The sequence below is a fragment of the Lupinus angustifolius genome, chromosome LG01, assembly GCF_001865875.1.
Source record: "Lupinus angustifolius cultivar Tanjil chromosome LG01, LupAngTanjil_v1.0, whole genome shotgun sequence".
In the NCBI taxonomy this organism is placed as follows: domain Eukaryota; kingdom Viridiplantae; phylum Streptophyta; class Magnoliopsida; order Fabales; family Fabaceae; genus Lupinus; species Lupinus angustifolius.
The window spans coordinates 31,739,751-31,764,371 of NC_032009.1; the positions used below are offsets into that span (position 1 = coordinate 31,739,751).

Sequence of the window (24,621 nt, forward strand, 5' to 3'; positions counted from 1 at the left end):
TTTGTTAGGGGAAGAGGAAAAGGGAAGGATAATGATCAATTATGGTTAGGAAATGGAGGAAAAAAGAAGATAATCATCTCGCCGGTTTTATAATATAAAATTTAGTTGAAGGAAACTAAACTATTATTATATGATATAAGAATGTAATTAACAAAGAGAAGTGAACAATAATATATATTATATGATATTACTAAAAATATTTAGGTATTTTTATATTTTATCTCCAAAAACTTCAAATTGGAGAAACTTTAAAAATAGATATATTGAAAGTTTTGGAAGTAAACCCTCAAAAACTTACCAGTCTCCTTCATCAAACTCCTCCGAGAAATTTTTTTCAAAATTATTCATTTCATTCTCTTCCACAACTACACTCCCATTCAAATCTAAATACATATGATAGCATTTGTACCATTTGCTAACATTATAGTTAGGTTTTATGCTTAAGAATATCATATTTGCATTATTGATAATGTTGATGCACGCCTTCATTGTTTGGATTTGCATGATTGGACAGAATCTGTGGGGAAATATAATACTCAAAAGTAAGGATTAATTAACTAATTAAACTCGTCATCCATTAAAGGGGTGAAAATGTGGGAAACTATAATATTCAAAAAGTAGGAATTTATAAACTAATTAGGTCATAATCATGTAAGACTGTGTTTGAGAGTTTGAATGAAAGGGAAGGAGATGAATCAAATGGCTGGGAAGGAGATGAATGAAAGGAAAATAAAGGTAATTTTCTTTATTGTTTGGGAGTATGAAATTTAGATGAGAGATAGTAAACTAATGATAATATAATAATATTTTTTACTTTTCCTTTAAAAGTGTAATTAATAATGAAAAATAGACAATGATATATAATTATATAATTTTACTAAAAATGTTTAATTATTTTAATATGTTGTCTCGAGAAAAATCTTAAATTGGAGTAACTATAAAAATAGACACGGGAAGGATTTTAGAGGGATTGAGAAATCCTTCAAAATCTTCTCATCTTCTTCATCCAATTCCCAAACAAAGGAATGCTTTCCAAAACCATCCTTTCCAAAACCATCCTTTCCCCTCCAAATTATACTCCTAAACAAAACTTAAAGGGAAGGAAATATGAAGGCCAAGCCATTTCAATAGCTTATTATGGTTGAGACAAGTGGGAACTAAAACATACCATTTCATAACAAGAAGTAATCATGATTTTCTGACTGCATATGCATACTAATGATAATATTATTGATCTCTTGAGTAAGACTCTTCCACGAAAGAAGCATGATAGTTGTGCTAAGATAGTCCTGCTAAGGTAATATACATTAAGCATATGTATGATTTGCTCAAGTATGTTGGGGATGTTTGAAATATGTTATTATATGAAGTCTCATATTGCCTAGAATTAGAATATAGTAGAATATCAATGTTATATATTGGACTCAAGTCCCTTGTTATAATGTGCACCAGATATAAACGCCTAATAGAAACACCCCATGGACAGGTGAGCCCATGAGTGTGCTAGGGTTTGTAATCCTTATTCTCTAATAATATCTTGGTAGCCGCTCAACGCTCTCGGGGAGGTAGGCACAATTGGCCGAACCTCGTTAACAAATTCTCTTGTTTCTTCTCTTCTATTTATTCTATGCACATTATTTGATTGTTTGTGGCCAATGTTGCACAACGATTGCTTCCACTGCACCAACAATTGGTATCAGAGCCAATTGGTAGTTGGATTTTAACCCAGACGTTAGATAATGGCTAAAGAGGGTGAAGGCGTGATGGCTAGACAAGATGAGTAAATGAGTTGAAGGAGAAGGAAACCTGGCAGAACTGTAGTGTGGGCGATGTATGTGTTGATCCAGAACCCCATAAGTTGATGTATTGGGTTAGGATCAAGGTGGAGATAGAGACAAAGGTGTTGAGTTAGATGCTGACAATATCTCTCTAGATGTTGAGAGAATGTTCTCATTAGAGATGAGAAAGAGAATATCGTAATAGCGTGTGTGAGACGTCATAGTGAAAGATATTAATTGTTAGCATATCCACAAAAGCACAAGGGCGATGACTGACTTTGATGTAGGGTGTGACATGGGCATTGGCTTGGATGCAAGGATGTGACACAGACGTTAGTTAGCATTGACGCAGGGTGTGTGCTATGGGTATACTCCTTATGGTGAAGTATGATAGTTCTTTTGAACTAGGATTGTCGGAGTAGACAATGGTGGTAGCGGTTGAGGCTTTCCAAGGAAGCTCCAAGATTCAGTTTGACTGAGTATTGAAGAGGACGATTGTTGGTGAACTTTTGTGTAGAGGTTCCAATATATCGAAAGACTTCTTAGCAATAGGTGGCTAGGCGGCGTGTTCCATTTGATGGCGGTACGGGAAGCTGCACTACAAGTTTGGAGAGTTAGGCTCTTGGTAACATCGTCAAAGATACTCATAAGGTATATGTTGTAGGGGAGCAATTAAAGAGAATTAGACATTGAACAAGGTGGAGTCATATATTCGCTAAGGTGGAGATTCTTGTGTAGATTTCCTAAGGAGCGAGATATTCGTCTATTTCAATCAAGGTGGAGATTGTTGGGGATGTTTGAAATATGTTATTATATGAAGTCTCACATTGCCTAGAATTAGAATAGAGTAGAATATCAATGTTATATATTGGACTCAAGTCCCTTGTTATAATGTGCACCAGATATAAGCACCTAATAGAAATACCTCATGGATGTGCTAGGGTTTGTAATCCTTATTCTCTAATAATATCTTGGTAGCCGCTCAGCGCCACCGGGGATGTAGGCACAATTGGCTGAACTCCGTTAACAAATTCTCTCGTTTCTTCTCTTATATTTATTCTATGCCTTTATTTGATTGCTTATGGTCAACGCTGCGCAACGATCGCTTTCGCTGTACCAACATGGTAGATGAATAATATATTGTTAAGTGTTAAATTGATCATATATTATATATTCATTTTACTATACTGTAATTTTTTAACCAACTCAAATAGATGAAATTATACTCATACATGATTAAAACTTGTTTAAATGGTCAAATATAACATTTGAAGTTTTTTGCAGGTTTAATCTAGAGGAATGATCGAAAAAACTAAGTTTCCTAACAAAACTCGATAAGGTTCACCGCAAGGATCACCCTAAGCGGATCATATATCATATGAGATCCACACTTAGCTCCAGAGCCACGCCCAATGGAGGAAGACCCACACTCAGCACAATATGTGCGCTGAGCGTATGCAGCCAAAGAAAAACCTATTAGCCTTTGTAACCTATATGCTTAGCGCACCTATCTGCGTTTAGTGCAAATGAGAGATGTGCTCAGTGCAGAGGCGGTGCACTGAGCGCAGAAGCTAGCATGTAGACTTCTAGATACACATTGATACATTCGAATTGTAATATTTATTTCTTGAGTTTTTAGAGATTTTAGCTCACTTAGATCATAGAAAATAAGTGTAAGCACTATATAAGTTAATCTATGTTCATTGATAGTGTTGTGTGTACTTGAGGGTGTGTAAATGCACACCCTGGATTTAAAAAAAATATGTAAATTAGTTGTAACCTTACAAACATATTTTTTTTTATAAATGACATTACATGTTTCATGAAAAACAAATAATCATTATTGTATTAAATTATTTTATAATATTATGGATACGTAACTTAAGAAACTTCGTGATAGTTTTTGAGATAAATATTCATGTGCTTCTTTGTATGATTGATTTGGTGATTATTGATAATCAATTTGAGACTTACATCATTGATATGTTGATGTGCATAACAATTTTGAATTTGCTTTATTTTAATCAACAATGAAATTTATTAAAATAAAAGGAGTAAATTAGGAGAACAAGTGATACTCCTATCCACATCCACAAAGTTTAACAAACAGAAAGACACATTTAAAGTGTAGAATTTGCTTCTTTGAAATGAATCAATAATCTTTAAGATAAGTCGATTCAAAGTGAAAGATGCATTTTTTACCCATTAGCTTATCCTCTTTTGAAGTTAATAAAACTGGAGAATTTTGTTTTCAACTATGAAAATTGTAAAAAATAAATTTCATAATAAATATGAGATGCATGGACAAATAATTGCTAGTGACTTATATATATTTAGCAATGAATGTTCAACAATAATTGAACATTCAATGATTTCAAAATATAAATTAAAATTAGATGGAGATTAATTATGAAATATGTAATTTATTTGATCAAATCTATATAATTTTGTAATTTTGACATTAATATTTTCTTTTTTTAGAATCCATGATATTTATTATTTGAATTTTCAACATGTTGCACGCCCTGACTCTTTGGGTCCTAAATTCGTCAATGTCTATATTCATTTGTGAGTGGTTCTACCACCCAATGTGTTTGTATATTTATCCCTATCTCACTTACATTGTATAGATATGAGAGTTGCGCACTTCCTTGTTGAGATTGAACATAATATAAGCTTGATGTATACACACAAATTTATCTATAAGGTTTCGCATGTGCTTAATGCTTGTTTTAAGTTTGATCATCTTATTGCAGGATTCTTTAATGAAATGCTTAGTATCATACTTACATAATTTTGAACTTGTATAACTCAACAATTGATATGTTTTTTAGACATAGACTTGTATCAAATTGTCATATCGTGTATGTTACTTTATCAGTATTAAGACATAAAACTAATCTTGTAATTTTATAACTTTCAAACTTGTTGTCATAGACTACTAAATATCGATGTATGTTTAACAATTCATATAACTTAATCTTATTAAGCTAGACTACTAGACATAGAAGTAGTTTAATAGGGTATTAGTATAGACCAATATATTGATGACTAATACAATTGAGGTGTTGCATTTAACTCAACTTTACATGCATAGAGTACTAGACATAGAGGTATGTTATGCAAGTCATAAATCTTAATCTTACGAATGAAGTTGCTAGACGATAAGTGCCAAATTGATAATCTATTGTACATTCTTTTTATGATACTTTAATTATTTAATCAGCTCAAATGAACAAAATTATAGTAATACATGATTAAAACATATTTAAATGGCCAAGTCTCACATCTGAAGTGTTTTGCAGGCTTAATTTGGAGTAATTAGTGCAAAATGATAAGTTCGAGATAAAAGTAAGGATTCAACCATGAGTAGTTTGAGTAAAATTGTGATATCGCATTCGTTCACTATTGGATCAATTTCGGATCGGTGAAATATGAAAAATTGGTTGCACACAATGCAAGTCGAAAAATTTCTAGCGAGCTTGCGCCCAACATAGAGGCCATGCTCAACGAAAATAACACCCTGCAACTTGCGCTCAGCGCAGCCCTCGGCGCCTAGCTAAAACAAATTACGAATTTCAACATTTAGCCTCTGGAACTCATATGCTCAGTGCACGTATTTGCACTTAACACAATGGATGGAGCACTGAGTGCAAGGAGATGTGACCAACGCAAGCTGGTGTGCTGAAAGGTCACACATAGGTAGCTGGTGGCTATGCCCAGTGCACGAGCGGTGCGCTGAGCATGAAAGCCAACATACAAATATTATTTAAGGACTTCCAACTCGAGCCATTAGAGATATACTTGTAATATTTACTTGTAATACTTCTTGTCTGAGTTTCTAGGGTAGTTTACCTCATTTGAGTCATGGGATCAAAGTATAAGTATTAGAGAAGTTAATCTATACTTATTTGTGTTTAGTTCTACCACGTTATGAGTTGTATTTTATCTCGATTTTACTTACACTTTGTAAACATGAGTAGCTAAAACCAGTGTTGGATATAATATAAGCTTGATATATGCACACTGATTCATCTATGAATTTATGAAATTTTGATTATATTTGAGTTCTTGTATTTGCTTAATTTTTTGTTTAAGTTTGATCATTTTATTGCATGACTATTCAATAAATTGTTTAGTCTCTTACTTGTTTTATTTTGAACTTGCATAAATCAACAATTGATATATTTTCTAGGCATAGACTTATATATATTATTTACCATCTCATGCAATTTACTTTGTTAGTATCTAGACATAGAACTAATCTTGTAAACTTGTAACTCTAAAACTAAATGACATAGACTACAAGATATAGAGGTGTGTTTGATGTTTCATATAGCTTAGTTTTGTTAATTTAGACTACTAGACATAGAGGTAGATTAATAAATTATTAGTATAGACCAAGACATTGACGTCTAATACAATTGAGGTGTTGCATTTAACTCAACTTCGTAGGCATGGACTACTAGGTATAGATGCATGTTATGCAAGTCATATTTCTTAATCTTATGAGTAAAGTTGCTAGACATAGAGCTTTATTGTATAATTTGGTAAATTGTCTAAGTCATTAGCTTTTAGTAATTTTGAGGCGAATAATCATTACTAAATGAATTTATTTTTAGAATCAGGTGTGTATGGATAATAAGTGTGAAATTCAATTCCAACTCTTTTATCACCGTATTGCAATCTTGTATTATATTTGTATTATCAAACAAACAACCCTTTGAATAATAACTTAAAATAATAATTTTTAGTTGAAAGGCTAGTATCTAGTAAGTCTTTGTAGATACAATAATGCCTTACTCCATACTTGTTTGAGACATTTTTTGGTAATTTCTATACTAATTTCCGAGTTAGCACTAAACATAGAGTTTTGTTGTTTAAGTTGCTAAATTGTTAATTTGTTGGCTATAATCCAACAAGTCCTTGTGAGTACGACAACCCTTTACTCTAAACTTGTTTGTGACATTGTTGATTATTTTTATTCTAAATTGTTGTTTAGCATATATGCATGTCGAATAAATATGTTTCAAAGATATAATAATAATAATAATAATAATAATAATAATAATTATTATTATTATTATTATTATTATTATTATTAAAGGCATTTCAATTTAATATTTTTATACAAAATATTAATGTCCATATAGTAATATCTATAAAGTTGTAGGACATGAAGTACTAGACTTAATAGTAGGATCCTACACAACTCTATTATTAAATTTTATCCATAGCCGAGGATTAATATTTGGAAAATATTAAACTTGTGTGTGAGTGATTGATGATCTGATCTCACGGGTCATGGACATGAGATGTTAAGTCTTTACACATATATGCATTAAGTGTAATGATATGCTAAATTGGTCCACAATAAGAATGTTGCATAAATTGTTATGTGAAAGACATAAGTGATTATTAATGTCATAACGATGTGATAATAAAGTATCTCCTCATATCATGAGATAACTTGTTTCCTTAAGTTCACTTACTGTTTGACATACATGTGTCTTATCTTTTTTAATATATTTTAAAATGAAAACTTCTTGAATTAAGAGAAATAAGACACATATCAAATACTAACTAGATTTAAGGAGATAAATTATCTTCTGGTATAAAAAGATATTTTATTCAGTAATGATATATGTAGTCCTTTGACATAAAGTTACTATACTTCCTAAATAAATAGTTTATATTTTAATGTCATTATGATAATTGAAAAAAATGCAAGTGATATAAGTTAGTTTTGTTCTTCCTCTATAACGAGAATAAGTATATAAGTGGCTACATGCCACTTGATAGAAATTGAAAATTCATGGTCATACTTGGAAAATGTTAAATATGCACGATATGTTTATTTCTAAAAAGTCTTTGGGTACCAAGAAAAACATAAAATCGAATATAGAAGGGTGACATAGTGTTGCTTTGAGTTAAATTAGATATAGACATAAGAACCATTAATATATATATAATTTAATTATCATGTGATAGGTTATGTTGAAAGAATTACATTCTTGATATTTAGGTCTGAGTATGTGATATATTACTAGATGATACTCATTATTTGTAATATTAGATATGTTTGATTAAGATAAAGTGCAAGAGCCTGATTCTTAAAATGTACCCTAACAACTTAATATTATTTATATTTAATTAGTATAGCTTAAATATGAGAAACAACCAACAAAATAACTATCACCATCATCCATATGCCATTATTATCACTCTCAATTGTCTCTATTGTTATGACTAATAGATAAAAAAAAATAACATGCAGTGTATTTTACGTTGTTGTAATTATGGATGGAAATGAGTGAGTCGAGCTCAACTCAATTCGAAATATGAACTATGTTATTAGCTCAAAATTTACTCAACCAAAATTCATAAATTTTCGAAATGGCTAATGAGTTTAACTTTCTTTTGTCATACATCAACTCCTCATGATACATATATAGATATATATATAAAGAAAATTGAGATTTTAAAATTGATTTGCATAAAAAAAGTTAATTTTTATTTTAGTATATAATATATTAAATTCATATCTTAATATAATACTATATATAATAATAGTTATAAAATGTTTTTCAATAAATATATATTGGTTACATATTATTATATATAATATAAATGTTTACATGTATAATGGAATCAACTTATGATCTTATAAGTTGTATCATATTTAATTTATGTTCGACTCATTTATTTAATGAATTAATTTTTTAATCAAGTTCTCATTTTATTCACGAACCAATTTTTTTTTCCTTCAAATAATAAATAAATGTCTAAGGTTAAGTAAATTGTAAGCATGGTTGATTATGTTGTTCCACTTTGTCATGTTTTGTGGTAGATCCAATATATGTCAGCATGAATGCCTATAAGGTCAATTCTAATCTATAAAATTATAAATGATAAAGTTATTGGTAGAATTAGCTTTTACAGAAGATTGACTAGAATTTAAATAGCTCCAATGATTAAGATGCCAATTAGCTTTGTAAAATAAAAATAAATAAGGATTAGGATAAGAAGTGTCTTAATAATATTGTCTAAGGAAAAGTTAGCTTACAAAATTAACACCAACTCCATGCATGAAAATACAATTTTAAAGGGAAATCTTTATGAGAAAAATATGTATACCAACATTGCATATCTATATTTATTAACTCTTAAATAAAATTAATACAAATGATGAATGATATATTAATATTTCATACTAATAGTACATACAAATTCATTATAGATCCAAAACTCTAATACCTAAAGAGGAACAAAACTATTTTATGATAGTTGACTCTACATTATTGGAATGTGAGGAGAGGAATTTTTGTTTTTAATTTTCATTTATTTAATTTAAAAATAAAATTAAATCTGAATCCTTAAATTTTTTTAGATGTCATATGTCAGAATCTAAGCTTAATACTAGACTACCAAATACTAGACTAACTATTTACACACTTACATTAATTAATGTAAATCAGTTATATAAAAAAATGCTTTAATATTTTAATATAAAGTAAAACAGTACTATATGTTATATAGACTATATAATTATTATATGAGGAGAGATTCATTTACTCTCTATTGCGGCCTTCAAATCTAAGGAAATTCAACGGTTTGAATTAGTTAGTAGATCTAAATCATTAGATGTTCATAGAATTAATGGTTAGGATGAAGAATAAATTTTGAAAAACCTACTCTTAATATAAGTGAATTTTCATTATTATTATATATATGTCATTATATATTATAATATATAATTAAGTTTGTATATTAAATTTCAATTTTTTTTTAATTTTTATTATTGATATTATTTACCATGTTTATGTTCATGTCTAATTGATTTTTTTATTACATGTCCCACTTTAGAGTCTTATTTTTTAACTAAACCAATTAAAAATGATACCTAATTATAAATAAAAATAATAAAAACATAAAATAATTTTTTTATATTATTTGGTGAAATAGAATTAACTTACAATATGGAAATAAAAACTTTTTGAACATGCGATCAAATTTTCAATTTTCAGTTTCTATTTTCTCACCCTTAAACCATGTCTTTAGAGTATTCCCAAACATCATATACTAAATATTATATTCGGATTAATTTCCTATTGATCCATAGGGTGAAGATATAACATTCTTTGTAACTGTGAAGCACATATTCGTCAAACACCGTCACATGTCGGACATCGACACGTATCCGACACGAATATGCTTGAATTCGCGAAAGATACGTATCCATAGAGTATCAAAAAATTAAAAAAATAGAATAAAATAAATAAATATTAAGACACGTATCTGATTCGTTTTCAGTAAAATATAGGATATATGAATATGTTTTCAGTAAAGTATAAGATATATAGATTCGTTTCCAATAAAACAGGATAAAATAGATTCGTTTCTAATAAAACAGTATAAGATAGATTCGTTTCCAATAAAACATGATAAGATAGATTCGGTTTCGATAAAACATGATAACATAGATTTGTTTTTTTCATTAAAATAGGATAAAATATATTTGTTAAGGAGGATAATGATTTTAGGATAGATTCGTTTTCATTAAAATAGAATAAGATAGATTTGTTATGGAGTACAATGATTTTAAATTTTCATTATATTTTTTACTTTGGATATTTTGAATTACACTTATAATTTTATCATATTTTTTGTGTTTTTATTATTTTATACGCATATCTCTAACATATCGTATCCTGTATTTTGAAAAAAAATACGTGTTGGTATATCGGATACGTATCGTACTTGACACACGTATGTATATTTGCTTGATAGCTTTGTACCAAAAAACCATGCCCAGTTCCACAATAAATAAATATGGAAAGTGTTAGGTGATGCAAAACAATCACGTGCTGAACGACTTGATCCTAATCTCATCTCAACTACTACAATTGCCAACAAAAGTCTGTCATAACGACATTGAAGCTGCCAAGGTTGAAGTTAGAAGGAACACCAAAAAACCACTCACATTTAGAGATATTGAGACAGAGAGAGAGATGAGAAAAAGCATAAGGGAATTGGGTGCAGAGAATTTTGTGAATGCAGGGTTAACTGTGGAAGAAGCCAATGAATTCCATGGTGTTTTGAATAATATCCTCTCTATCTCATCTTCTCCTACTGATACATGGCACCATTTGGTTACTAACAAATTGCTCAAACCATTCTACCCTCATTCCTTCCATCAACTTGTGTATTACACTATCTATCAATATTCTCAATCACATGCTGCTGCTGCTGCTGATAATGATTTTCATGACCCTCCTCTTTATTGGTTCCCTTCTCTGTAAGTGCTCTATATAAAAGCTTCTGTATGACTATGATTAGTAAATCATCTCTATTTTATATCTATAGTAATAGTAGTTATATGGTTCGCTATACTGGTTTTGGTGTACGCTATCTGGTTCTATACGGTTCGTCATTTTTATATGGAACTAGGTACATGGTATGCTAAACTTGGCTAAATGAGGGAACCATGTAACTGTGGACTAGATTGTAGTATTAATTGTCCATATGCAAGTGTGCATCCAATTGATGTATGTGTTGTTTTTTTATTTTAGAGAGCAGGCTAAATGCACCAACTTGGGGCGATTAATGGAAACCAATGGTCCTAAGCTTTTAGGAGATTCCTACAAAGACCCCATTACTAGTTTCTCTCTCTTTCACAAGTTTTCTGTTCAGCACCTTCAGGCAACTACTAATTAACACCCCATTCTTTTTCGAGAATAAAGTATCTACCGGCCACTAAAATCATAATATGTGTCACATTTAATCATTTTTTATAAAAATATTTCTAAAAGCTAAAAAAATAGTACACATGTTATAATTTTAGTTTAGTGGCCGGAGGAGATAACTTATCTCCTAATATGATGAGATACTTTATTCTCTGTTTGATTTGATCCCATTTCATTCTATAACTCAACTATGTATTGTTAATTTTAGTGCAGGTCTACTGGTCTCTTATTCTCAAGGAACTTTCAGTTTCATTTGTGGAACCTCCCAAGTGTATATTAGATACTTCTGACCCATCCAAGCATGGAGGAACTTGGCTCCCTGGTTCTGTGTTGAATGTTGCAGATTGCTGTTTGCAACCAAGTGCACACCCCAACAAACAAGATGACAGTATAGCCATCATCTGGAGAGATGAAGGCTTTGATGATGCCGAGGTGAATCGTATCTCACTCAAGCAACTTCGCCAGCAAGTAATGTATGATCTCGTATCACCCTTTTGGTTTTTGACCAAAGTTCCTCGCTATACAGTGTCTGGTTACCCAACTTTGCCTTTATATAATAATTTGAAATGATGTTTTGCAATTGCATCATTGAGTATGATTTTGCATTGTTGAATAAAGATTGATCCACTTATCATTCTGCTATTCCTTTTTCCGTTATTTTTCCTATTTGCATCTCACTTTTTGGTTTTTGGTTCTTCACCTTTTTAAAGTTTAGTTACCCTTCAATCTTGAGTCTCTTTACTTACTTCCTGTGTATGAAATTATTTCTTTTGAACATGTTTATCATTTCCAGGTTTGTAGCAAGTGCAATAGATGCCACATTCTCAAGGGGAGATGCTATTGCAATTGACATGCAAATGACAGCCAATGCTGTTATTATATATCTAGCCATTGTTCTAGCAGGATGCGTTGTGGTATCCATAGCTGATAGCTTTGCACCGAAAGAAATTGAAGCTCGCCTGCGTATTTCCAAAGCAAAGGGTATTTTCACACAGGTTATCTTTTAAATTTGGTACTATAATAGTAACACTAATGTGTTTGCCAACACTAGCTTTGATCTCCTCTTGATTTTCCACATTGAGCATGTTTATCTGACATATCTTAAGAATGTTTTATCTGAAGTTGTATTCTAGCTATCTATTAGATAACAAAGTTCCCGGGCTTGTTCCTAACTGATTAAACTTATAGGAGACTTTCTTGTTGACATGGTATTGGATCCCCAGACGTTGTCAAGAGTGCGATCCATGCCACCTTATCTGATTTTTTCATGCTTCAGCCCAAAGGGCTTTCTCACAAGAGGGCATTTTAGAGGTAAAAATCATTGTAGGGCTTGTACATAGTAGCTTAAGATTTGGCAGTTGGTACTTGACACAGTCAACTTAGGCTACTAATGTATAAGGTTCATTCAAAGGTCTTCTAGCAAGTAGTCCAATGCCATAATCATGACTTCCTTCATTGGAAGGACTTTCAATGAATTAAAAAAGGTTTTTGGCTCATTCTCTCCATATATATCAGTATGGTTTTTTGTTACGGAGCATGTTTGAGAATAAATTATTCATTTGGATTCCCCCCTGGAAGCTTAAGCTTTAAGATTGGGTGGTTTTCAAGGATGTCAGATTCTTAGAGCAGCTTTGGTTATGATTGGAGCTATACATAAATCTTTTCTTCAGAAAGTGAGCATCTTATCATGTTGTTATTACTCCCTTTGAAGTTATAGTTTGTGTTGCTGCACATTAGTATTACATAAAATAATTTCTTTTCTTAAAAAGAAGTAGAAGTGGAGGAGGAGGAGGAGGAGGGAGAGAGAAAATGTGTTTTTTTAAAGTAAATTGCAGAGGTCCCCTATGCATCATTATACCAAAACAGTTTGATTTCTTACAACTTGCACATAGTTGAAGCTTCGAATGTTATCTGATACAAGAACATATACGAGCATTTCCAGCTTTTAAGTATTAAGTCAAGATTGTCGTATTTAATTCCACTATTTTTTCAGGATTTCATATCAAGAGGTGGCAGGAAATTCCCTTTGTACAGGTAAAAATCTGTCAGCATTGTACTCATCCCTATGTTTTTCCGCTCTGACATTTGATTATTGAAACGATGACACTGTTATGATGCTTGTACCTACTTCATTCTGATTATATTTAACTTTTGGTATAGTTGACAATTGACATTTTTTATACTAAAGTTATTTAATAACCAAAGGTTGAAATATCCTTTAATTAATATTTCAAATTTAATACTATGCTTTTCTTATTGTTGTTGCTGGGATCAAATTCATTGTCATAGTCCACATGCTGTTAAGGGGATGTCTTTCTGTTGAACACAGAAAACCTCACTCTGCATATTTCTCCTTGCAGTCGAGTCATTGAGGCAGCTTCATGTAAAGTTATTGTGCTCCCGGTGATAGGTGATGATCTAGGTGTGCAGATAAGAGAACAAGACTTGTCATGGAAGAATTTTCTCTCTTCTGTCAGGTAATGCGGATTTCAATGTGTTTTTATACCATATTTTGATCTAACCAAATGGTAACGGCTCAGCAACTGAAAAAAGAAGAAGAAAAAATTGCATTGTTTGTTGTGTTTTGGCTCATCTTAGCATATAAATGTCTGCAGATCAGATAATTTCTCGCCAATTTATCAATCCGTTGATTCTGTAACTAACATACTATTCTCTTCTGGAACCACTGGTAAAGATTCTCCCTCAGAACACATCAGGTAGTGACTACCATTATAATGACTTTATGGTTATATTTTGGCTTTCATCAGGAGATCCAAAAGCAATTCCTTGGACTCAACTCGCACCGATACGAAGTGCTGCTGATGGATGGGCTCTCATTGATATTCAACCTGGAGATGTTTATTGCTGGCCTACAAATTTAGGATGGGTGATGGGACCAACTCTAATATATCATTGCCTTCTAACTGGTGCAACTCTTGCTCTGTACCATGGATCTCCTCAAGGCCATGGTTTCGGAAAATTTGTTCAGGTGCTTCTGTGTAATCAAATATTTCAATCCTTATAATTTATGCTTAATACAAACATATCATAATTCACTTAGTATTTTCTTCTAGAAAATGGCAATAATTATTTTAATCACCTCAAAGTTGCGATTACAAACTAAAATGTAAGTGCTAACTAGTATGAGAACAGAACCTAGGGAAATTAGAGTTCTAGTTGATCTTCAAAGTATTTTTGCATGGCAAGTTGTTGTTTGTTGAAAGCATAGTTATGCATTGTCGTGGAAAATTACTTTCGTCTAGAGGTCAGATTACATCGATAAGATTGTTACCCCTCCTCATGGTTCCACCCTTTGTATTAAGGTTCACAAGAGGGAAAGGGGCCTCTCTAACTAAAATTTGTTAGCCATGAATTAACTAATGAATGGCTAGCATGTGATGTAAATGAGTCTTAGGTACATACATTCTAGTAAAGTAAATAGTAGAAGAAAAAAAGAACTCTTATTATAGGGAAAGTATCTTTCTGTGCAAGATGTTGTATTCTGCATCAATAGGATTGACACATAGCACAAACCACAACGTTATCTATTGAACTGAAATTATTCAGGATGCTGGTGTTACCATTTTGGGAACCGTTCCGAGCTTAGTGAAAACTTGGAAGAGTACACAATGTATGGAGGGCTTGGATTGGACAAAGATAAAGTAAGATTCCTTAGAACATGAAATAATCAAGCAACTGCTAAGAAAAATGAAGTAAACTAAGGTTATATGCAGATTATTTTGTTCCACTGGAGAAACTTCAAGCATCGATGATGACCTGTGGCTTTCTTCAAAAGCTTATTACAAACCAATCATTGAATTGTGTGGAGGTACTGAACTTGCTTCTAGTTACATTGCGGGAAGCCCGCTGCAGCCTCAAGCTTTTGGAGCATTTAGCACAGCATCAATGACAACTGGCATTGTCATTCTTGATGAAAATGGAGTTCCATATGTAAGAACGTTTCTAGATAAAAGAACATATTTGCATTTCCACTAGTAGAATGTCCAAACTATCTTAAATAAAATTTCATCATCTTATAAGCTTTTCTAATATATTTGATCTCTTTGACTGATACAACAGCCGGAGGATGTTTCTTGTGTTGGTGAAGTGGGTTTGTTCCCTCTGTTTCTAGGAGCATCTGATAGATTGCTCAATGCGGATCATGAGAAGGTTTACTTTAAGGGAATGCCCATTTTTGAAGGAAAGGTATATCGTATATCTAGTTCGGTAAATATACTTAGCGTGATGTACCGAGTATTTCCAGATTTCATCATTTAGATACGGCTATCCTGAAATATTAGTTCTATCATACATATTCTCTTCCAATCTAAAGAGAAACTATTTTGTGGTTTCTAATGGTTCATTACATCATATATGTAATAGTTTTCTGAAACTCTAGTAAAAAAAGGTTGACCCAGTATACGAGACTCTCACTTAGTGGGTCTGGAAATGGTAGATGTACGCAGCCTTACCCTACAAGTGGAGAGGTTGTTTCCAAGGTTATAAATAATTGTGTCGACTAAAATTGTAATTTTAATTAGTCCCCTTCTTTTATTATCATCGCTTACTACATTTTTTAAATCTTTTCATGTCTAATTTGATAAATGTATTAAAAGGTTCTTAGGAGACATGGAGATATAATCAAGAGAACTGTAGGAGGCTACATCATTGTGCAAGGGAGGGCTGATGACACCATGAATCTTGGTGGAATCAAGGTATCACATAACATCACTCACTATAATTTATATTTCATCTTTGCTCTTACTTTAGCATTCTTAACCTGTTCTTCATACTTACAATTTTCTGTTTCTGATATGACAGACAAGTTCCATAGAAATTGAGCGTGTCTGCGATAGGGCCGATGAATGCATTCTCGAAACAGCTGCAGTCAGTGTTGCACCTGAAAATGGAGGCCCTGAGCAACTTGTTATATTTGTAGTTCTAAAGAAAGGATACAATTCCAATGCAGAAACTCTAAAGAAGATATTCTCTAAAGCCATTCAAACCAACCTTAATCCTTTGTTTAAGGTTCTACTCTTAGTTTATTTTCAACAATTATAGGTTATTTCAGTTTATTACAACAATAACAACCAAGTCTTTATCCTACTAAATGAAGTCGGCAAAATATAATGTAATTTGAACCCTACTGATAGGAAGAGGCCCAAGACTCTTATAAAACATGTATATGTTAGAAGAAATAGGAAGTAGTTTTGGAGGGAATAGTAGTTAATGCAGTTAAATAAAAGTAATTAGAAAGAAAGGCTATAAAAGGAAAGGGAAGGGTTGAAATAAGGCAGTTTTTGGGAAAGTAGTTGTAAGGGCATAACTGATTTGGAGCAAATCAGTTACTGAGAGTTACTCAAACACTGTTATCATAATCTTGTAATCTTTTTTTCTGTTCAATCGAATTTTCTGCAGATTCAAGATCAAATTGATCTTGAATCCCTAATTCATCATTCTATCTTCTTCTCTATATTCTACTTAGACATACCAGTTCTAACACCTACCTGAATCGAACATGCAACCTTGAGACGCGCCATCATGGCACCACAGTTTATTACTTTGTAAAAAATTGATTAGTTCTTAAGGGGCATTAAAATTTGGTTGAAATATAAACCTGGCTTGTGACTATTCAATTACTGATTTAACATCCATAACTCTTTTCCTTACATTACAGGTAAGCTTTGTTAAAATTGTGCCGGAGTTTCCTCGAACAGCTTCCAACAAAATATTGAGAAGAGTCTTGAGGGATCAAATGAAGCATGGAGTATCAGCTCAGAGCAGACTTTAGTAACATCATTCATTCACTGCAGATGAATTCATGCAATCAGGCCTTTTCATGTGGATGAATCAGTGAAGGATTATTTAAGTAGCAATGAACATTACAATCATTCATTGTAAGCATGGAGATTTTCATATGATATAGCATATATATAAATGTTTTTGTTGAGTCTTAATATGGGTGAGCTTTTGGCGCAACCGTAAGGGTGCTGCTTAGTAATCAGGAAGTCACCGATCCGCTTGTGAGTTTTTTTTTAAATCGTTGTTGTGTATTCAAAATTTTAAAAATAATGTTACAAGATTTTCTTGGGTCATGCTCCAATAGCATCTATTTCTTGAGGGCTTCATTTTGGAAGGTGTCAGAAGAAATAAGAAACTCCAGCGGAAAAACAAAAATCAGCACTTCTAATTATATCATCTTCACCATTTGCCCAGAAAACTTTTTCCTTCAACAGGCAAGAATATATTCTAATAGGGTATTTGGCTAGCATTCCTTTTAGGGGCATTTGTTTCAAGTAAACTTAAATCATTCTCAGAAATATGAAGTGATTATAAAATATTTCAATGGTTGTTTGAAGTTTTAGAAACACATTCTCATGAAAAAAGTGATTTTCAAAAAAAGTAATTTGTCTATGTTTTACTTGTTTTTCATTCCCACCTAGGAGAATGCAACATTCCCATGACCAGAGAATAAATGTTGTTCTAAAACATGCTTTCATATACCCACGATCCACATTCACTATGTTATTCTACTGATGCAAATTACTTAATAGGTTATGCCATGCTCGGAGACGATGCAATTCTTTTAAGCCTATGCATTGTAAATGTTCAATACTAAAACCTGAACAACAGTCTATAGAAAAATCATGATAATAAAAAAAATAAGAAAGGTACAAAATGGAAATATGGAAACTCATAACATGTAAGAAAAATATGCAATCTAGTAAAACATACACACACGTGAATACGTGACCGTTAGTGTTAAAAAACGTCACCTAAAACATTTTTTTAAAGTATAAAGATTCATATGGTACATTATTTACATTTATTTATATTATTTTTTAAAAATCAAGAATAATTAAATATGAATAGTAAATACTACATTATTATTATATAAAACTCAAAAATTGTGAAGTATATTAAAAATAGTGGATTACCAAATTTAAAGATATCTTATAAAACTCAGATATTTGGGTCAATGCCGTAGCCCAAATTAAGATTTATAGAGACACGAAATAGCTATAAAATGAAGCTGGGTAGCAAAGTTATGAACACTACAACATGAAGTGAAGGATAAAACAAAAGGTGAGTACCTCAAAACAAGACATTCAGTTACTCTACTTTTAATGGCTATTACTTAGTAGCTTCAGTTCAATCATTTTCAACTTTCCCATATTCAAAAGGGTCGTTTTGGTATCTCTTGCCTCATATGTGTTTTGAGCACCAACTGTTTGATAAAATGCTTGAAAAAACGTATGAAATGATACCCTCTTCAAGTTTGATAGTTATAGTACATTCTTTTTGTATGCATGTTTATTCCTATTTAAACTAATGAATTTTTCATCTGCTAGGTGAAATTTATTGGGATTTTGTGTTTTTCTAAGCTCTGTTTAATTTTTTGAACAATAATTGTAAGTTGTTACACTCTTATGAATCTTATCCTTTTCTTCTTTCAAAATTTCTTTTATTTTTGTATAACCAGGTTAAACAGAAGCAGGAACAAAGAAAGAGGCATAGTGAAGAATGAAAATGTTGTTTTTCCAACCTAGTGTTCTGACTAGTTGCTCATCACCTTTTTGCACAACTGATGCTAGTTTGAATCCATTGTCATCATTTAATATTCAGAATCCTAGTTTTGAATCCGTTCACAGTATTTCTCATTTGGGATTCTTCTTCCAGTCCTCTATAAATAGGCATCAAATTGTGAAGCCTATATCATGTTCTGTTTCAAAAAAATCAAGTTCAAAACCAGAACCTGAACCTAGCTCAAACCGTAGAGGGAGACCTAAAGGAAAAAGTAAGAATCCAGAAGATGTTGTGCCCAGCAATGATGATAAAAGTTCAGATGATAACATCCCGAAAATAATTCCAAGGAAGAAAAGGCGTGGTCGTAGAAGTGAAGCCATGGCAGTGGAAGATCTTGTGCGTAACTCACTTGAACAGGCATTTGCTGCAATTCGGCAACAAAACTCGGAGAGTTTGGATAATCAGGAAAAGATAATGAAGGACAAAGTTCCCGAGAGTTCTGATTCTGAAAGTAGTGATGATGAAGAAGAAGAAGAAGAAGAGGAGGAGGAGGAGGAAGAAAAGGAAGATAGTGAGGATGGCCATGGAAAGAAGATGGTGATTGAGGAAGAAAGTAAACACTGGCCGTTGGATGCAGATGTTGGGTGGGGAGTAAGAGCGTCTGAGTATTTTGAACAGCATCCAATCAAGAATGTTATCGGCGAAGACGGAGTCGAAATTGATTGGGAGGGGGAGATTGATGATAACTGGGTGCAGGAGATAAACTGTTTGGAGTGGGAGGATTTTGCTTTCCATCCCAGCCCCTTAATTGTCCTTGTCTTTGAACGATATAACAGGTAGTTTCTTTTATTTATACTGCTTCTATGTGGTTTTGTTTATTGAAAAGGAAATGAAAATTGTGCACTTGTAAATATCTTTAGTGTAGTACTGCATGATATATGCTGGAGTTGAGAAGAATTTAGTTTCTAAAATGTTTGCAAAATACCTGTAACTCTGTTATTACTTTTAAAAGAAAGTATTTAGGAGTGACAAATTGCTTATTGGTTAGAATTGAATAGAATTTTCCGTATGCATTACATTACATATTAGGGCCCAAAGTGAGATGATTTAGCATTCTACTATAATGTTCTCAATATCCTGAAAACGTCTTTCACATTGTGATTTTGATTTAATTTGTTCGGCGAAAGATTTCTATGTGTTAAATGTAAAAGTAAAATAAATCATTCTTTCATAAAAGTGAGAAATTGTATGTATTCAGTTTTAATTTTAAATTTTGGTTTTCTTGTTTCATCTTTTACAAAAAAATTTATTTTGTGAAAGATTTTGTGATGCCAGTGATTTGCTAGGCATATTTTAAGATGTCAGTTGTTCCCAAAAGGATCTTTTCATTTATCCGGTGGCACTTGATGAGGTTAAGACACTATTAGTTGAGTTGAGTATAGGAATGCATAAAAGTAAGTTGATTAGAAAATCATTTCTGCACTATTTACTATAATTATATGTATGCTATTGTATTTTGAATATATGAAAATACAACATTACTATATTGATATATAATCATTATGAATATATATTATAAATGCTTTTGATTTGGTATTTGATTCGTTGTTCCACAGGGCCACTGAGAACTGGAAAAATTTGAAAGAGCTGGAAGAAGCAATCAAGGTATATGTGAGAGCCAAAGATCGGTTGCCTCCCCGGGTATGTTCAATTTTTGTTCATGTAGTTCAAAACCTGGAAACTACTTCTCCTCTTGTAGGGGTAAGAGTGCGTACATCTATCCTCCTCATACCCCACTAAGTGGGAGCCTCATGCAGTGGTTGCCCTTTAGTTCAAAACCCCAAACTTACTAAACTGCATTTCCATCCATCTATTGCATACCTGAAAGGAAAAAAAAAATGTTACTTTTCATTACTGCAAACCTTCCTTATGATCTCCCTTTACTTAGATTCATATCTTCTTTCATTAATCAGTATACAGAAGTTGTAACATACAAGTTATAACATCACCATTTTAAAACCTGAAGTCCCTTGTATTTTTCATTACCATATGATACATTGATTTCCCTGTTTATAGGCTGTAAAGATAGACTTCAATATTGAGAGGGACACAGCTTATGCCCTGAAAGTTAGAGAATGTCCTCAAATTTTATTCTTAAGGGGGCACAAGATCCTGTACAGGGAGAAAGGTGAGATTGCTGATCTTTCTCTTCACTTAGTTTATTTATGTACCAGCAATGGTGTAGTTTGATTTGTTTTCTTTTTCAATTTTCTGTTTTTTTAGCACTACCAAGGGTATCACCTCACCTTATTGGGTAAGGAACTAATCCCTTTCGGGGTTTGTGGCTGTCCCTTCCAACAAGTGTCGCTCCTAGTAATCGAACTTTCAGTGTGGCCTTACACCACTAGACCAACGCCTTGTTGGTTTTTTCAATTTTCTGTTGATATATCTTTCATTTATACTTATAAATAAATAATGATATATTCTCCTACCAAATCTTCATACTCATAAGAAAGTGATATGTTACTTGTAAGCCAATCATTATTAAACAAAATATCATTGTGTGACATGTGTTACTTTTCTTATGGTGTGGGAAGATATATCATTTTCCCTTATAAATATGTTTGGATTGTTTTCTAGTTCCATGTTTTATCGATATAATTTTCACATAATTAAAATACCGCATTATTTTTTTTGTTTCTAATTTTCAACCTTTTGCAAAGGAAATAGTTTCAGCTTCATCTATTCCTTACAAAATCCGGAAAAAATGAAGTAAAATAAAAAATAATGTAGCATTATTATAATTTTTAATGAAAATATGTTTAGTGACTAATAAACAAACCAGACTCTGATCCACTGTTACTATTGCATTTGCAGGACTGAGAACTAAGGAAGAGTTGGTTCAGATGATTGCATTTTTCTATTACAATGCAAAGAAGCCTGCATGGATAGACGATTCGGCTTTGTATTTACGTCGTTGATTATTTTTCAGCAATTTCACATCACCCTTGTCAACTTCAAAGGTTGTATTACTACTGTGTGTATTGAAAGAATTAGTGAACAAGTTAGTCTCTGTGGAGCATCGTTTCACTTAACAAAAATACCTAAATCATTTTCTCATAACTCCTTAAAATCATTTTTGACAAACTGAACATGAAGCAAAAGATTGATACCCAGGCTAGCTTGCACTAAAATACTGAAATTGATGGTTGTGCCATAGAATTCAACACGATCATGCCATAAGGCTATAAATGAAGTCACTTCACAAACGCAACACATTTGTTGTCTTATACAGTGTATCATTTTATGTATTACTGTTTGTAATTAGTAGAAAAATATATTTACGTCAAAAATTAAACAATTAAATATATTTTTAACCAATCATAATTAGTGAAAAATGGAGTGTTATAATGTTTTTGGGAAAGATGTCATCCCCATTCCACATTACATTAAAAAAAACAGTTTTACCTAAGTTCTAAAGTAGATTAATGACATTTTCTGTAGAGCTAAAGTCGTGGTAGAGATTTCCCTAGCACATTGCATTCAACTTGTTTTGTGGGAATTTAGGGTACCGTTATGGCTATATTTTATGGTAGGTTTCAAGGTGATGATATGTTTGACTAATCTCATAGTTGGGGTCATGGTCGATCTACGTTTCGAGCCTTGATGTATTTACACGTTGTCCTTATTTTTTATTGCCTAAGGAAATCATGGGTTTCTCTTTTAAAAAAGTATTTTTTTGGTATATCAATAGTATCTTCTCATCTTAAGTATAAAGAATTAATCTTTTTTAGAGTGTATGATTATCTTTTATTGTATTTTATTTGTAAAATTGAGGGATGAACAATGATCCTCTCCATTAATGGAGAGACAAATACTTGTTTTTACTTGTAATTGTAATGACAAAAATGTTATTCCACTATATGGAAAAGGATAAAAATGTCTTATCATATTAATTTTTCTCTTATTATTGTAATACTTGCATCTCTATTAATGTAGATGAACAAACCCTTGAGGGATATATGAGAAGTGCTTTTCAGTGAGGAGACTATATTGAATAACGTTTCTTTGCCAAAACGAAAATTATGAATGGTTAATACAATATAAGAAGTGTCTACCTACGATGAAAACCATGTTGAGTCACCATTATGAGTCTTAGTTTTAGAAAGAGAAAATCATTTATTTAAAAATTATTTAGTGAAAAGGTTACTTGCATTATAAGATGATATTATAGCCTAGAAGTCCCAATGTTTTCACAATATTGCTCTACTCTCATATAATGTAAGTAAGATTTAATATGTATACACTAACGGTGTAAATATTTTTTATGCTATTAGCAAATCATATATTATTCATATGTTAATTATCATTGATTCTCAAACAAAAATAGTCCAAATCTATATGTCAACGAAAGACCAATGATAGCTACAATAATCCTTGTGGGATCAATAATGGGGCTGCAATACTCCATATTACTTGTTTTGTAGTTTCAATTGCCTATACACTTTCTTTGAGTAGTTTGCTTCCATCAAATAGAGAACAAGTTTTGGCATCATTGCCAGTAATTGTTCTAGTGATTGCTAGAATCTTGTCCAAGGAGTTAAGGTTAAATCTTACCCTTCTACATTTTAATTCTGTCAGTATTATGATGCTATTTATTAAAAAACAATAGTCCAAAAATAAATCGATTAATTTCTTGTAGTTTATGCATGCTAAATCTCGTTCACTTGACCTTGCTCGCCCCAAAGCACATAGAGAAAGAACATTATGCAGATTAAGTATGGAAGCAACAGAATGAGCTTATGAGCCAAATTTATTTGAACTAGAGTTTAACTTGATAAGAATTTAATTGGTTTGAAACGTGACTCGAGTTTAAAATGAGTCATGTTTTCAGCTCAAATTCGCCTCGATTGAAGTTCGCGAACTGTTCGTTTGGACTCGTCAGCTCAAATTGATTTGGTCCGTCAAGGGTTTGCAAACTAAGGAAGTCAAGGTAGTCTGATGGTTAAGGTGGAGAGGTTTAAGAAATGGAATAAAAGATGTTGTAGGTTCAACTTTCACCTATAATAAATTTAAAAAAAATAAAAAATGGAGTTATAAGGTGGTTTGATTGTCAAAGAGAAGAGATGAAGTGAAGAAGGTTGGAGGTTTGAGGCTCGCCTAAAACAAATATTCACATACTAACGTTTGCTGATAAAAAAAATTTGCAAACTGTTTAATTTAACTTAGCCCGATTGGTTCAGTTCATAAAATTATTATTCATATAATATACATAAAATTAAATATCATTTGAATTATATATATAGTCAAGTTCACTTATGAATCAAACCTGTGAAAGTATACATGATTTAAATTCAAAATTATCAAATTAAATAACAAATCAAATTTTAAACGATATGAATAAGTAAATCGTCACAATGGACCATTTCAGTAAAAGTGAAGCAAATTCCAAATGGGACAAATGTTGGTCAACTGTATAACTGTGGTCCAACTGACTTTAAATTCCGGTTCCTTATGGTTCTTAGTAAATTTGACCTATTTATATATGCTTATTTATATATATATATATA

The 24,621-nt window shown here is 31.8% G+C and overlaps 2 protein-coding genes across 3 annotated transcripts; both read left to right on the forward strand.

Annotated features, from left to right (window-relative positions):
• On the forward strand, positions 10,729–17,490 carry LOC109360496 (probable acyl-activating enzyme 18, peroxisomal). Its single transcript, XM_019605442.1, has 14 exons — positions 10,729–11,076; positions 11,351–11,480; positions 11,738–11,997; positions 12,318–12,519; positions 13,518–13,558; positions 13,885–14,001; positions 14,140–14,213; positions 14,293–14,513; positions 15,092–15,186; positions 15,259–15,475; positions 15,605–15,730; positions 16,141–16,239; positions 16,346–16,552; positions 17,202–17,490. The coding sequence occupies exons 1-14, from the start codon at positions 10,790–10,792 to the stop codon at positions 17,313–17,315; spliced, it is 2,190 nt and encodes a 729-aa protein (XP_019460987.1). The 5' UTR covers positions 10,729–10,789; the 3' UTR covers positions 17,316–17,490.
• Positions 18,500–22,130, forward strand: LOC109360520 (NAD-dependent protein deacetylase HST1). 2 transcript variants are annotated; one of them, XM_019605483.1, is made up of 5 exons: positions 18,500–18,610; positions 19,017–19,887; positions 20,668–20,752; positions 21,128–21,239; positions 21,929–22,130. In XM_019605483.1, exons 2-5 carry the CDS (start codon positions 19,049–19,051, stop codon positions 22,030–22,032), a joined length of 1,140 nt encoding a protein of 379 aa, XP_019461028.1. In that variant the 5' UTR covers positions 18,500–18,610; positions 19,017–19,048; the 3' UTR covers positions 22,033–22,130. The 2 variants fall into 2 exon arrangements, with proteins under 2 accessions (XP_019461028.1, XP_019461037.1); XM_019605492.1 differs by lacking the exon at positions 18,500–18,610 and adding an exon at positions 18,686–18,709.